This window comes from Molothrus aeneus, chromosome Z (assembly GCF_037042795.1).
Source record: "Molothrus aeneus isolate 106 chromosome Z, BPBGC_Maene_1.0, whole genome shotgun sequence".
Lineage (NCBI taxonomy): Eukaryota > Metazoa > Chordata > Aves > Passeriformes > Icteridae > Molothrus > Molothrus aeneus.
The window spans coordinates 33,954,372-33,971,204 of record NC_089680.1 but is presented as its reverse complement, the minus strand read 5'-3'; the positions used below and the strand labels follow the sequence as shown (position 1 = coordinate 33,971,204).

The following is a 16,833-nucleotide window of genomic DNA, read 5'->3' as shown; positions in this document are numbered from 1 at the left end:
AATAAATGAAGCCCTAAATGTTGTGGCCTTTAAACTGCTGAGGACCTAGGAGGGAGACTGCCCATGGAATTTGCTGTCTAAATGCCAGGCTGTCTTCAGCTGTCTTGGAATATGAAAGTGCAACAGTTCTTCTTTCCTAGTGGAACTTCAGGGAAACTCTCCAAAAAGTGAATAAGAATAAAGTTTAAGAAACAATTTTTTCCTAAAACCTGGCAAATTTCTTTTGGCTTGGACTTAGGACTTTGACAATGAAAGTAAGAAAGGCATGCCTTCAAGGGTGAAGGAGCCTTGTTGAATTTAAAGGGTCTTTTTTCCCTGTACCAAACTCCCTCATTATATTTGGTACCATACTTAAGTATTATCTTTTACTTACTGTGATCTGAATTTTCCATTGCATAATCTTCTGAAGACTCTTAGTGAGATGTTGAAGTAGGACCTGATAGGAATACTGCTATCACCCTTCTGTTTGCACTACGTGTTTTTTCTTTGGAAGGAATGTGGACAGGTCCTGCAAAGATCTGGTGGAACAAAGTCTAGTGTAATCTGTAGTCTGGGGATGAATGTGTGCCTCCTTGAGCTGCCTTTTGACACATCATGCAATGTAGCATTTATCCTGATGTTAAATGGCTTAAAATGAGAGGAGGAAGTGCGTGGATAAGTTGAGCATTTTATCCTTTGTTTCTTTCATTCCTTCAAGTCTGTATGCCTTGGGGGGATGCAGCTGTCAGGTGAGTGTACTGTCTGGGCTTGGTTTTCCTGCTTTGCTGTGAGACAATTACAAGGGAGGGAAAGGTCTGCCTTTCTCTAGTAACCTCAGTTGTTGTAGGTTGTTCAGTGACTTAGAGAACATGTATAGGCTCACCAACTGGTAAGGTCCAATAGGCTCAGCAGCTGGTAAGGTCCAATAGGCTCATGTCCAATTGCCTGTTTTTCTTTACTCTTTCATCTTGTCTAGAGAAGCTGGAATCCTTTCCTTTTCTGGAGTCAGTTGGCTTTCCAAGATGGAACCAGTTGGAAGAGCTTGCTGCTGTTTGGGCAGTTGTCTTTTGGATAGAGGCAGAGGAGAATTTTATTGACTGAGTTAGTCTTAAGACTCTTAAGCTCTGAGTTTAAGAAAGGTTATAGTGCTGAATTTAATGCAGACATTTTGCTGATCCGGCACTTCGAGATTTTTCTGTCAACATCAACACATTTCATCTAGACACTTTTGTGATTGGACTGTTGGCTGTCTTAGAGGACCATTGTCTTAGTAGTGATGCTAACTACACATACTGCTGTTGTGAGGACACACATCCATCTGTTGGCTGGCAGGGACTGCAGCCTCACATGTTGAATATGTGAGCGTATCTTTCAGCAGTGTTTTCCTGAATATTTCCAGAACCTTAACTAAATGAGGAGAATGGGACAGAAATCTGAGATCAGATTTCTGTTTTATGCTTAATTCTAAAAATAAGTGGTTTACAGGCAGTGCATAATGAGCTGCATACCCGGAGGTCATTGTTCTGGAGATAAAACACCCAGCAGTGCCAGTCATCTTATGAGAGCAGTAAAGAGAAGCATATCTGCAATACAAACTAGAGAACAATGAAGACTCAAATGGTAATATGAAAGTATAAAAAAAATTATTAAACATTAGGAGGTTTGCATTGCTTCATTCCTGATTCTTTGCCTAACTGTGGCCTTGAGCTGCTTCCCTTCTTGTACTTAGCCTTGTAAGTTAATGTAACTTTTGTAGTTAGGGGAAGTAGCTTCCACTGTGGAAGCATAGCACCTGCTAGTGAAGAAATGTGCCAAAGAACGCGGATGTAATAGTGAATCCTGACTGAAGTTAAGATGCTAGTAAAGGGGGACAGATGAGCTTGAATCAGGCAAGCAGGTAAAAGATGGAATTGCCTTTTTCCTCTTTTTTCTAATTCCTCTTTGCTTCCTCCAGGCACCTGGGAAGTTTCTCCCCTGCCTGCCACTTTATGGAAACTCTGAACCAGGAGCCTGAGCTGAGGTTTTAGGAGTATCTAAAGATCACTGTTTTTGTGAAATGCTGTTACAGAGAAAATATATGTGTTAGTTTTGGTTTTCTGCTTGAGTCAGAATTTCTAACAGTACTGTATTTCTTAATGAGGCTATAATGTGTGTTTGAAACTACAGCATGGTAGTAGCTTGGAAGAGATTTACAGTCCTTCACATTCTTTAGCAGTTATTCATGGAGAGTCCATTGTTTCATGTTATTCTTGTGTGACCTTCTGGTATGCTAGCAGTGTAAGAGGTGAGAGGAAAGACAGTGTAATTGATAGTCTTTATATGAGGCATGGACAAATGTGGTGGAGCACCCTAAATCTTTCTGCATGCATATAGTTCTGCACCTTTGCATCTGAGAAAATAGATGAAGCAGTAGTATTAGGAGGGAGAGAATGGCTTGGGAATCTAAGTTAACAGCCAAAACATAAAGGATAATTTAGAGTGATTGCATTTCTGATTGAACAGATCTGTGATTTGCACTAGTTCCTACATGATTTTGTAAAATATGAGCAGGCATGTATTTATTTTCTATCCATTTTTTGTTGGAAGGTTACCGATTTCATTGTCTTTGGACAGCACAATGTTTACTTGTTAGAGGAGAGAATTCTGGATCCTGTGTTCCCTGGATTGGAAAGGACTGTGGAGGCAGTAGTCCTACAGAGTAGATCCCTAATTGAGGTCTGAATACCTTGGTTTATGGTACATTTAGGATTCACAAAAAGGGCTTTGAAGTGTTTGATATTGAGTGTGCTGGGGAGGAGTGTGCTGCAGAAATGTTGCATAGCATTATTCCCTCCTGAGTGACTTTGATAAGTCTGGTGATTGATTTGATGCTTGAAGTCTTCACAAAACCAAATGTTAAAGCTATATTTTGCCAAATCAATTAGATACTTAAACATTATTATTATTATTATTATTATTATTATTATTATTATTATTATTATTATTATCATCATCATCATCATCATCATCATCATCATCATCATCATCATCATCATCATCATCATGCAAAATATGGTCTATCTTTTCAAATAGGTAAGGCAACATCCAAATGCTAGCCAGAGGAAGGTTAGTGGTTGCTGAAGTACAAATCACTGTGACATAGCTTTGAGATTCAAAGTTGTTTGCCCTCTTGTCCATAAACTACTTATTGTTATCAATAATTTTTTGAAGTTGCTATGAAAATTAAGATGAGGTGGCTAAGAAACCAAATTGTGTATCCCAGTTGCTGTGCTTTACCTGTGTTTTTACAGTAAATTTCAAGTGGGTGATGCATCACTCATGGTTTAACCCCAACTGATCACTAAATACCACACAACTGTTGACTCACTTTACACTTTCCCACTGGGATGGAGGGGAGAATTGGAGAAAAGTAAAACACATGTTAAGGCAAGAATGGTTTAGTAATTGAAATAAAGTAAAATATAGTAATAACCACCTTTATGTTAGCTTAAGATGATTAATTTTTTTTTGTGAAATAGTTTATTAAATAACTTTTAAATTTAGTATTAAAGATGTCCAGTTAATACAGCAGTTGAACATCACTAAAAAACTGGGTTAACTCCCACAGTGATATGTAGTCACATAAGTTATACATTTCAAAGCTTTTAGCATGGCATGTTTTTCCTAGTGGAATCTCGTTAGTATGGCTTAGCAAGATTGTTTTATTTGAATTTCAAGCTATGGTTTAGTGAATTACTGCTATCTATCAGAATCAAAGAAATGAACTAAAATGAAGTGAAACTGTACTGTAGGTGATAAAGATATATCTAAAGGAGATTCTGTTTCTATATATAGATGGAACTAAAGAAGTATTCCGGATATCTTGTTAGATTATTCCAAATTGCTTCTCCTAGTACTTGAGAGGGCCTGAGTAATTAGATTGTAGTTTAAGAAAGAAGTTGTCTTGGGCCTTCTTTGTGTGTATGGCATGTTTGGTGACAATACATCAACTGTTTAAATGGAAAAATGGTTGGTTTCCAGACAACTTTGATTCTGTATCTCATCAATTTATTAGCCTTTTCATCCCTTGTGCTGTCTTTCAGTACTTTTAAATAAGAGCACAGATTTGAAAAATGAACATTTTATGTGTTTTAGGAACTTTAGGTTTCTAAACTGACACATTTCTAAACCGTGGAAAAGGCAGTATCTTTGCCCTTTAATAAATTTAATTTGTTCTCAGACTTTGAAATGGTAAAATTGCTTCTGTATTTTGAAGCCACTGGTCTGGAATTGTTCTAGTTGATAGTCTCTGTAACTGTACGCAGATTAAAGGATTATGTGTGATTTAAAATTTTTGTCATTGATGTAGACAACTTACTTTGTTTTATGAAAGATAGGGAGGTTCATTATTTTGAATAAGAAGATGAAACCCTGAGAATACAGGATGAGGTATGGTGCTTACTTGAAATGAGTATGCACAAAGCTGATTTACAAGTCAATTAAAAGTGCAGCTGCCTTACAGGCGAGAGATATCGAGTAGTCCTTGATAACAGAAGGTGATTGTTCTCCCTCTTTTAAAAGCATTCCTCCTTCAGTAGTGGAAGGTGCAAAGAAAGTTGAAGTAAGACCTTAACACAGTGTGAGACATCATGGGTAGGATTGTACTTTATTTTTTATTAAATCAGATGACTTTAAGAAAATATTGTTATAAAACCCTTCTTGTTGAGAGGTTACGAACATCTTGCAGATGTTGTAGTGCTTCTGTGCTAAGTCCTACAATATTGACATTTAAACAAAACTTGCATTAAATTACTTATGAGATTCATGGTGATACCAATCAACTGCTATAATTTAGTGTACGACTAATCCTTGTAATTTAGAGAGTTTTAAATCATACTGAACTTCTAAGGAACTGTGTGTAAATCTCTGAGGTGATATGATCTATAAATAAATCTCTAAAAGCCATACATCTTCTGCTGTTAATTTTAGATTTTCTGTATGAGGGTGAATAAACCATAGCAGCTCTAAACAGTTCATAAAGAATGCAGTTGTTGTTTAGATTTGGACTCTTTTTACATGTGGTTCCCTACACATATATACTAATGTCTCTTCTTTCAGATAAAATGTGTGATACATTCTGCTATCATTTCATTGCCTAATAGGCCTTAAATAAGATTTTTAAAGATCTAAGTGGAGTTCTTTCTTTTTCTCAGCCATCAGTATAATTGTTTTAAATAGATGCTTATTTAACTGGAAAAGCCTGGATAAAAAAGACAGGATGAATAAGGATAAGTCTACTTAATAAGTGTAGGTTTTACAATAGGGCTCTTTAGAATGCATGGACAGTTACTTGCTTAGCTTACACAAAGAATTAAATAGAAGGGTGGAGTATTTAAAATGATGCAGTGTCACCTGTCTGGTTACATTCTCACATGGTCTTCATGGTTTTTCCTAATTGTAGTACTACTTAAATCATCGGACTAAAAAAGAATAAAAATCTTTCTTAGGCCGGGCAGTGTTAATAATCCCTCCTGGTAATGATAGACCTGGGTAAATTGTCTGAGACTGACAAATGGCCGCTTAGAGATTATTTGAAATGCAGTGGAGGCACTTAAAATTGCAAACATGGTTCTTGAGTATTGTCCTCAACAAATCTCTGCCAAATGCAAATTGGATTGTGCATCCTTGTGCCCAGATAGTCTTACCCTTCTGATATTTTTTCTGCTAATTTTACTAGTGAGGCTAAAGGAGAAGCATCCCAGTCTCTGAATTCTGTGTTAGATGATGAGGGCAAAACTATAAAGCTATCAAATAAATGCCTTATTCTAGTTCACTTTCAAATGAGTTCAGGAAAAGGGTTTTTCATGGTAGCTATTGTTCGGTAACGGCGTGTGCTGTCTTTTCTCAGTGCTGAACGGAGAAGAAAGAGATCAAAAAGCCCTTGTCTGCACGGTCTCTTGTGGCGAGGCTGCATTATTTAAAAACTTAGGAGCATGTTAAAGGCAAACTCAGGAAAAACCTGCACTTTTTGGATGTGCTTCTGCTGCTTGTTAAACTTAATTAAAAAATACAAGAGGATACACCTACCGGTAATTATTACTAATTTGTGCTCAAGTTCACACATGCACGTCACTGGTACATTGATCAAATAAAGCATTTCTTTTCTCCATCAGACTGTAAATTAACAATGCAATCCCTTCACATAAATAATCTTGCTTTCATCTTGCATTGATTTATGGATCAACTTCAGCTCCATTACATGCTGAGAAGCTTTTACTCCAAGCTCATTTCATCATGGGTTTCACTCTTTTGTTTTGTACCTGCTTGGCATAAATGTGTTGGGGTTCCCTTTTATATGTTATTCCTAATAAAAGTGGTGCTGAATTTGAAGCTTTATGTGACAAAATGGATTATTTAATATTTTAATGGTCTACATAAAGAATAATAAATTGAAATTTTTTTTAATTTATTATGTATTAAGATTATGTCCCCCATTTTTATGAGGTACTTGTCAATTGCTGTGGCTGGAATGCCCGGTTATACTTAACATTGCTTACTAGTTCTTAACACAATTCTTACTAGAAAGCTGCATTTGAAATGTGTTTTCCATTAATCAGAGGAGTAAGTTAATGAGTAGGAGTAAGTTAATGAGTAGGAATTTTGTGACTTGCTGAGAAGGTCCCTCAAATGCTGCATTAGGTTCAAGAAGCTCTTGCTGTGCTTGAAAAAATGGTTTTTCAGAGTGGTTTGTTCTGGGGAGCTGGCCAGTGGAACCAGGAATGTTTCAGCTTGCATTTTGATTTTTAATTTTGCTGTAACTGAGGGAAAAGTGAGACCTAATTGAGCATGGATGGAGCAGATAGACTTGAATAAACAATTAGTTTTCTGAGGCTTCCAGCGTGATAGAATAAATGAAACCTTTATAGGTAGTCTAGGAGCTCATTGGTGAATGTGAATGGAAATAGATTTTATAAAGAACTAAACTGCTCCTGCTTCATTAGTATTCATGGTATAACAAAAAAACCCACAACACACCACCTCTTTCCAGAGTGTATATATTTTCCTCTGGATTATTTTTTTCCATGAGACAAATGATGATGGTGCCAACAGTTGATGAAGATGAATAGACTTATTTCTTATGTATTTAATTTTTTTTTCAATTGCAGGTGACTTTGAAGGCTAGTTTTACTAAATTTCCATCCTGCTAGTTAAAGAGCCAGGAAAAAGTCTTTCTTAAAAGTCTCTGTAAGAACCAAAGCGTTAGAGAGGTTTGAAAAAAGTGTGAATATGGGTGCCTTCACATGCACAAAGTTTTAATACTTATTTCCATGAATTTGTCATGGATTTCTTGACCTGTAAAAAGTATTATTAAAATAATTAAGGGTGAAAATGCTGCCTGTAGTGTCTAAAATATCAAAGTTCTTTTCAGTTTGCTGTGTAGCTAATTCCTGCTTTCATTGAAAAATTAAGGAAATACTTAGTGTGGCTAGCTTAATATCTTTATCTAGAGCATAGTGCAGAGCTAATGCTACTAATGGCTCTGCATATGATAATGAGAAAATGAATACAACTATAGAAAACCGAGGAACAAAAAGCTGCCAAAGAGGTGGCTTTATCCAAGGGAAGGTAAGAAAATAGTACCTTGTCACAGTATTAATAACTTTTGTTTAAACTTGGTGGTTCCTACTGTTTAACTGAAAACTTTGTTGTCTTCTCTCTGATTTCTTAAAGTAGAAAAACCAGTGAAAACAAACCAGCCCTCTGAAGTGTTTGCTTAGTGTTAGGAAGATGTGTTTTTTGCAACTGGCTGTTCCCTGCCCTGCCAAGCAGTTTCTTTGGGGGATGCAGTGGGGGTCAGCGGCTGCTGCTCCTCAGTGTCCGTGGGCCCGCTGGAATGATCAGGACTGTTGTGTTGATGCCTGCTTCATAAACCTGCAGTGCCTTGTGTCTGAAATGGTGGGGGGAGGGTGTGTGTGTGTATGTGGTTTTTCTTCTGCTGCAGGTTTCCAGCTCTTGTCCCTTCGCCCCAGCAAAGGTGTTTTCCCAGGCTGCAAGAGCCACCAGGTTTGTGGTTGGGTTGTGTCCTTGATTTCCCCCCAGACGGAACCAGGAGTGCTTCTGCCAGCTTTTTCTTGCTGAGTCCTGGCTACTCTCTGAGTCTTTTACAACAGGCAGATGTGGCAGCAGTGACGGCAAATTTCAACACCACAAAATGCTTTTTCCTGACAAGATGGCCATCAGGACAGGGGCAGGAAGGGAGTATCCTTCCTGCTGCATAGCAGTGGTATGCTCTGCTGCACATCTGGGCAGCTAAGGGTAGATCTGCTTTTTTTATCTTTGTCAGATCCCTTTTAAAAACTGTGGAAAGAAAGGTAAAATATGAGCATGTTTCTGATGCCCAGGCAGTGCTTAGAGGAGCTGTACCACTGCAAAAAGTGGGATTTTCTTTTTCCAGATGGTACCTTTGCAGCAGAGCTGAGTGGGTTTGGCAGACCCCTGGGACACTGCTCTCTGTTTTCATGCTTTTTTTGTTAACTTTTCAAACAGACTTCCTCACAGAATCTGCTGTGTTGGATCTGGTCCCTCTGTGTCCTTCCGAGTAGGACTGACTTGTTGATCTGCTGCAGCCTTATCCTGGCTAGCATTCTGTTTGTGATGCTTTGACTGTACTTTTTTTAGAGTGCTGACAGTTTTTCCTAGTTTGGAAATATGTTTTTTTGTAAGAAGCAAAAGGCCTTAGCACATCATGTGCATTCCTGAGAAAATACCTGTATGACTGTCAGAATGAAATAAAAAAGACTTGACATTACCTGTAAGTAAAGTGCCCTATATGATCCCTTTTAACCATGGGTTGAATTATATTTTTTTAGAACTGAGTTCTGGTTTCCGCTTCTGTTTTTAGGACCTTATATGAGGTCTGCCAAACCTATTATTTCTTAATCTTTTGGTGTTTGTTAAAGCTGGGTGTGTATTCAAGGAGACTGAGGGCAGGCTGAATTATTGGAGGCAGTGCCTTCAATACAAATACTGTTGCTTCCTTTGTTTCCTGGAAAGGGAGCAGTCTATCTCTGAGTCTGTGTGTACAGATGCAGCACACAGGAGGCTTTCAAGAACTGAAGGACTCTGTCATATTGTAACAAAACTGTTCCATCTTAACAAGGGTAAATAATAATTGGCTCAGACAGCAGTGTGCATGCATATTTATAGGCCACTTTTTGGCCTTGTAGAATACTGTAAAGGCTGTGCTTCATTTTCTGTGCAATCATGTGTAAATAGGTTTCTGAAAAAGGATTGGATGCAACCTGATTATTTTTTAACATAGCTATAGCTGATACTTTAAATTTGTCTTGAGTTGTATTTATTTGCTTTTAATTGACTCGGCATCAGATTTGTTTTCAAGAAAAATACAATTGTTTTAAATAGAGATTTGCATTTCTAGAATGAGTGGGAAATGGGTAGCAAGATAATGTGGTTATGTCTCTGTTGATCCTTAGCAGAATTCTTAAAATGTTTCTTTACTACTTAGGATATAATAGGTAAGATGATATAGGAAGACATCATGACTTTTTTTGCTGCTGCTCTTTATGCAACATCATGTGTTCAACATAATGAACTGGACAATTTTGAATAGTGATCTTAGTTTTAAGGACTGTGTTTCTGCATATATGTGGGATGTAAAATCAATAAATACAATGGTTAGGAGTGATGCTTTGTGAATTGCCGAGTTTTACTGTGGGTTTCTTTTTACCTTGGTAAGGACATGTTTGCAGTGCCAGTTGCAAGTTGCATTCATGTGTAAATCAAATGTTGCTGTAATGATGAGCAAATTTCCCTGTAAACAAGACCTTTTCTGTCTGTAATCCTTTTAAATCCACAATGAGCCTAGGATCTTACTTTCTGTCCCTGCCATAGCTGACAGACTGGTGCCACTGTCCTAACAAGGAAACTGGAGGTCTTAGGGGGAAGTGAAATAATCCAAGGCTTGAAGTCTAGACTAGAATGACAGATGCCACTAGGCTGTAGAAGTAGTAAGATTTTTCAGCCCAAGCTGAACAAGACCTTTCCCTTGGAGAGGCAATGCTGAATTTAAGATATGTGGGATACATAGTGATCTTTCTTCTTGATCTATGGTGGTGGAAAAAATACCTGTTTGGTTTTGAGGAATTGTGGTAGGAAACAGGACAAGAACTGGGATCTTTCCTTGTCCATTGAAATTCTTGTGGCCTGTTGAATCTTCCTTTGTATCCATTCTTAACCTTCATTATCCATGGCTTCTTGGAAGTGGTGCTAGTTTTTGGAGAAGTTTCCTTTTATCTTTGTTGGTAAGTCGTTATGTGTCATTCTTTGTTCTGCAGAGGTTGCTCTGAGAGCTGTAAATATTCAGAATAGTTGCATAGTTCTGCAAACCCTACTTGAAAATAAGGTGGATTAATATCGCTTGTAGGTAAAGGGAATGTGGAGTATTTCAACCATCAGCTGATTTAAAGGGAACAGTGTAGTTCAGTTGATGTATTTGATACAGGTTTGTGAAGATTCATAGGCAGCCCTAGATTGGTCAGATTGCACCCCCAAGCAGAATTATTCAAAAGCTGATGCTGTTGTGACTAAAAGTAGTGGATTCCTGTGTACTGCAGAGATGAGTTACTGCAGGACATCCATGGAAATTTGGTTGCACCTCTGCTTGTAATGGTACTGTAAGAGAGACTTCTCTGGTATCTATACTACACCACTGTGGCATTTCCTCTTCAAGTCTAACATGGTTCTACTGAGTTCTTGTCAAGCATCTGGAGTAACTAAACTGCACTATGCTCTTAATTGATATAAGTGTATTTTTAAATGAATCCTAAGATGCTTTTGGAAAGTATGATCCTATCTGTTAATAAGATTATATTCAGTGTTGCTCTCTGTGTCAGTGCAGCTAATCAAAACTCATGTATCTGTGCCAAATGTAATTAGACTTAGAGAGAGTATTTAAATGATAAGAACATACCTCTCCCCTATGCCCAGCTGAAGTAAGTTTGTATAGCTTGCATCAAAAAAACCCAGTGCCTTGCTGTGCTATTGAGTTCCAGCAACTATGCTTAAAGTGCTTGCAAAGAAGCAAGACAGAGAGGCAGCATGCTGAGAGGAACCCAGTGTAAATAACATGAAGAAACAGACTGATTTATATCAAAGCAGACTGCTAGGAGCATAAAGGGTTAATCACTGTTGAACTTGTGGTGGGTCCTAGCATGCTTGCTTCTGGCATAGCTTATGTTTGAAGATGCAAGAGACAGAAGGGATTTGTAAGGTTTGTGAAGCCATGCTCCTGTTAAGCATTTAACTTTACAATGAGGGTTTTTAGTGAATGACTGAATCTCTCTCTCAGGGAAGCTTCTTTGTGTTTATCTGCGTAGGACTGGAGCCTGATGCTTTCTCACTTCTTTAAACATCTGTGATTTGGCATATTTTTTGATTATGTACTTACTGAAGTAATTTTCCTTAGGGACTTTGGGTTAGTAATAAAGAAAAAAACCTAAACAGTAAAACTACATTGGTTATTTTCTGCTCTTGATATACTGCATGTGAGAGTGCATCTTGTTTTTTGGATTGGTGCTTGTCTTGGGGAGATACAAAATGGGTGACAGTGCACAGGCCTGCTATGAAAACTTTAGGACTGAATATGCATATAGAGCATGACCTGAGGTAGGAAGAAGTTGTGCTGCTTTCGGGAGGAAGAAATGGAATTTCGTAATAGAACATCTTTATTCATGTTTTTAAGACGGAATATTTGACCAGTATTTTCCAGTTTCTGTGGGAAGTAGAAATACTGCCTGTGAGCAATTGAGGGAGGTTGGGAGTGAAGTAGTTTGGACTGTGAAACCGTAGTGGGTGTTGAAAAAAAAAAGTGGAGCTGATCAGACAAGTTCAGTTCTCGTTTTGATTTAATTTTTATTGGGAAAAGACACTCCATTTTGCAACGCATTTCAGCAACCCAGAACAGCTTATTTTCCTTATCCTGGTTTGTCAGTGTGATCGTATTCTCTTAGCTTCATTTACCTGGTACCATGAATTTTCTGAACTGCATTTTCTTTCTGACTGCCTCACTCCTCATTATGTACTCGGCTCAAATTGTGCTCCTGAACACTGATGCAAGGTCTTATTTTGAATCAGTTGTCATGTCCTTAATTTTCATAAGGACGTGTGGGCTGATGTACTTGATGTGACTATTTGATGATATAATTATAAAGCAGAGAATTCATTCTAGCTTTAGAATAAATACATAATGGTAGATAGGTGGATTTAATGCTACTGAGGTTTTAAAAAATATTAGTATAATCCTTTCTGAGTAGGTGAGCTGTTAAAAGCCCATAGTACGGTATGGGAATAATTTTCTTCAGAGGACTGTATCTGATTCTATTCACACAGAAAATTAATAGCTTGAAAATACAGAAAAAATTTTTTTGAGAATAAATTGATTCCTGTATAACTGGAGGAAACTTTCACTCAAAATTCCATCCCTGTTTCTACAGGATCTCTAAATCTATGTGTAAAAGTCTATGGTAAGGATATTTTGATATCCTCTTCTATGTAGTTTTTAAACCATTCTCCTATAATAATACTCTGTTCCTTTTTAAGGTTCACAGATGTGAGGGGAACAAGTAGGGTTTTGTGAAAGCTGTTAACTCCTAAATTTTATAGTCCTTTTGTAGAAATTCATCATATCTATGACATTAGCAGGCAGAAGCAGATTTTTTTATCAAATGTATGGAAAGATGTATTGGAAGAGGTAAATATTGAGGAACAGTACGTTTGTCATAGGTTGTTATTTGCTGTGTGTTTTCTGTCTTCAAAATGCCTTTATTAAGAAGGTATTATTTAATGTTGGGGGAGGGAGGCTTTTAAATAAGTTAACTGTCCATGCACTGTGAATATTAACAGCAGAGACTGGTGGCAAGATGTGCACTGATTAAAAATCCCTCTCTAAGCAGCCTGAATAACTCTAAGGCTAACTTAAGGACCCTTGTACTTTAAATACAGGGAACTCAAATACATTTGTTTTCACAGTTTTCATTTTTCACTGTTCCCCTCTTTTTAGCTTAAAAAACCTGTTTTCTGTTATCCCAGTGCTCCTGAGGTCACTAACATTTATTTTCAAAGGGTTTCAAAGGTTGTTGAGAGAACGGCTGCAGCCTGAGTGCAATAATAAGACAGTGGGCAGAGCATGAGATAGCCAGATACTCAAGATGTAACATGAATGTGTGTCTGTTGGAAGCTTCCTGTAAGGATATAGCTATTGTATTCCCTGCAACTTGCAAATTTGACTGATAAAAAAGGGAAACCAGTCTTACCTTGATTATCCTGTTTTGTTTGCATGCCATGCAACACCAGCTCATGACCATATAGCTAGTAAGTATGAAGTAAATACCAACACAGTGATGATTGTGGATGAGCAAAAGTGAGTGCTGAGCAGAAGCAGCTTAATTAAAATTATTTAAAATCTCTCTGGTAGAATTTCAGCTGTCTTCTTAGATAGTTGCTTTAATGTTGTCCTGTGGACAGCAGTGTCTAATCTTACAATCTGATGAAATGCACAGCCTGAACTTATGTGGTGTTCAGGTTTCCAGGAGGTCTTTCAAATAAGTATTAACAAGTTGGAATAGGTCTTGCCATTAACTAATACTTATTTATTTGTATTTGGTGTAATCTTCTTACTGAATGATTGTAGAGTCTTTTTGACTGAGTTAACCACTTTGTAGGATTTGAATATGTAACATCAGAACCAGTTTTGTGTTCCAAGGAAGTAGGATCTAATGTTTTCTGTTGCTTTCCTTGGATGCTTGGATTTACTCGAATGCTTGGCCTGTCGGGAAGGGAAGGCAGTTCTGTTGAGGACAGAAAGCCTCATCTGCTATAAATGCTTTCCTTGAAATGAGGTCTGTATGGGGGCTATAAACCCCTCTAGTTCTGGTACGTGTTTCTGTCTAGGGGCTGGCACAGAAAGGGAGCTTCCAAGCCTGGATACTTTCTGCAGTCCATTTTCTCTCATATTTCCCAGGCATCCAGAGTTGTTATGTCAAGGCTGTTAAGGGGTATATCCTTGTCTACTCTTGTTGGTTTACTGCATTATCAGTTAGAATGTACAGACTCCTGTCAAATACACATTTTACATGCTCTTAGATTATTTTTGGCCTTTGGAAGCAAAAGTGAGTCTTTGGATAGCTTCCAGAAATGCTTTGTTGATATATGTGTAATTGTTTCTGTGAAGCAAGAGTTTACCATCAATATGAAAATACTAAATCCTGTACTTCCATGTTGTTTCTTTATAGTCTTATACCTTAAAAATGTCTTTTGGTGTAATAAAGTCACTCTGCAAGAAGAGGGTATCTTTGTGAGAGAATGCTGGCAGGGCATTGCTATTTAAGACTATGAGCTACTGGGGGCTAATATTTAAACTGTCTTAGCTCTCAAACATCATACTTTCCTGAAGCTGGGATAGCCTCTTAATTATAAGTTGAAGATCTAGATGGTTCTGTGCTGGTCTTTACTATAGCACTGTCTTAAAGTTTCTTCTGAAACCCAGAAAGCTGTGAAAAGGGAGCACAGCTTAATTGGAAATAATGACTTTAGATCAGACTGCATGTTGTGGAATGCACAAGTCTGTTCTTTGTGGGAGTGACTTGAACAATCATAAAGTTTGACTATCTTGTTAAAAGGGGAAAAGATGAGAGAATGGAAGATGCAAAATTCTGTTATGTTGGCTTAAGTGCTAATGTGTAGGGAGCTTAGTGCAAGTGAATTGATTTTTTTTTCCTTCTGTGGTTTAAAAGCTTGATGAACCTTAGTTCAGGAAAAAAAGAGATTTAAAATGTGGTTAGTTACTTTGAGGTGTGAACCTGTTTCAAGAAAGAGCATGAATTTTTTCTGGTAACTCACCTAAAGCCTTGATGGGATCATGTAATTTTCACATGCTTGGACTAATTTGAAGTCTAGAATGAAACAATCTCTGGGATCTATCAGTCAGTAAGCAGCTTGAGTATTTGCTTTTAGACTTCCATGAAAGACTCTCAAAATGGTGTTTTTTTTAGAAGTTAGCTGTTGTCAGTTGCTTCCTTCTTAAAAGAGTAATTTGTATTTAATTTTTAAATTAATCTCGTGAGGTATCTTAGAAGTTGTAAATACAAATATTTGTGACGTGCCTGTGTTTGTGGAAGATGAATAGTAACAATGGTCAAGTAAATATTTTTGTGACCTCAAAACGACTTAGAAAATAGCTAAAGGCATGTGCTGTGAGTTAATCAAATACTTCAGTATCTGTTGTGAACATTAATGAGTCTTAATAAACTGAAGAAGCAGATTAAGAAATCAGTTGCATTTCTTGAGGAATGTATGTACGCTTCCAATGAGCTGCAGATTTGATTAAAGAAACCTTTAAAACAAACCCCAAAACAATTAACTAACCTGAAATATGAAGTACATAGGAAACTAAATAAGGGATTCAAAGTGCTTTGTAGGGAAGACAGTACATTGCTGTGGGATTAACTGTAAGCAAAATGGGTTTTGCTGTGCAGCTTCGTCAGTGTTTCTTGTGACCTTGACTCATTCCTTTCAGTGGACAAAAAGGATGAAAGAGTCAAGTATGCAGGTGATGCATAGATTTTCTGGCTGATAAGTCTCAGTACCTGAACTGTAAAAATATAACACTTAGACATGCTTGGCTTCCTAAAAAATTGTAGTGAGAATTAAGGTTTAAATGTTACAGAAGAAAAAATGGTGTGGTGTGGTGTGGTTTTTCAAAATGATAACACCATGCCACTGCAGCACTTACAGAAGCGTGGTTGTAAAACTTTTTCTACTTGAAAACCCTGTTTTTTCGTACTTTCTTGGTATTTGCTCACATGCATTTTGTGTTGTTTTAGTGGATTTAATAAAATAGTGAGACATTAGACATATTGTCAAGACCAGGCTGCTAAAATGTTTTGTGGCTATGATGACAGGAACCGAGTCTGAAGAATGAGGATCTGTATTTCCGTTTAACTTCAAAGTCAGTGTAAATGAATGTGCCTTTTATAAACAGGATAATTTAATTTTTTTTTTTCACTGGCGTTGATAAATCTGTTATTGTTTCCCTGGACTGGGCAGTGGTTTACAGTTTGTTGGTTGTGCAGTGCCATCTAGTGACTGCTGACATGGACGTGGGGAAAACTTGTCAAAGAAAAACATTTTAAGGCCAGTTGGTGTCTGGAGAAGGTTTCCAGATCAGGTTCACAGCTGTGGAAATGCTGCTTTATGGAAGGTTGAGTAAGTTGAAGTATGATTCCTTTTGTCTTGAGAAGGGACCTCTGTGCACAATGCTCTTTGTGTGAGAGTGGTTGGAGGTGGAGTTAACTGTTCAAAAGGAGGATGGCTTTCTTACATAGCCATACACAAATCTGGTGCTTGAAAAATTGTTCTTTTCTGTTAGCAAATTAGTTACCTTAAGATCTTTGGGATCTTTTTTTCCTAAATGGTGTCATAATCTTTAGTTGAAGGTAACTTACATTTTTCTTTCAATGAAGATAAATATTTAAACAGTATAGGTATGTATTTTTTTTCTGTTTCTTTGCAGCTTGATCACATATTGTCACCTCCACCTATGCCTTTCCGAAAATCCAGCAGTCCTGAAGTGTCTTCTGGCCTTGGAAAGTCTCCTAAATTTAAGAGGCAATTGAGTGAAGATGGGAGACAGCTCAGGAGAGGAAGCCTTGGAGGAGCTCTGACTGGTGAGTTTGGGGTATGTGTAGTGTCACCTGGGTTGGCACAAGGAGCTGATGGCACCCTGACACTTGGTGTTTGCCTTGTGGCTGAACTCTTTGGTGGGGTGTGAGCTCCACCTGGAGTTTCCATAAGTCTCTT

At 37.6% G+C, this 16,833-nt stretch overlaps 1 protein-coding gene across 1 annotated transcript in view; it reads left to right on the top strand.

The window, feature by feature from the left end:
* The window catches only part of LOC136569366 (microtubule-associated serine/threonine-protein kinase 4-like), an 81,431-nt gene that overhangs the window by 46,755 nt on the left and 17,843 nt on the right, over window positions 1-16,833 (top strand). Inside the window, exon 2 of the mRNA XM_066569761.1 lies at window positions 16,547-16,700. Coding sequence (XP_066425858.1) covers window positions 16,547-16,700 — 154 coding nt within the window. The remainder of the gene's footprint in view (window positions 1-16,546; window positions 16,701-16,833) is intronic.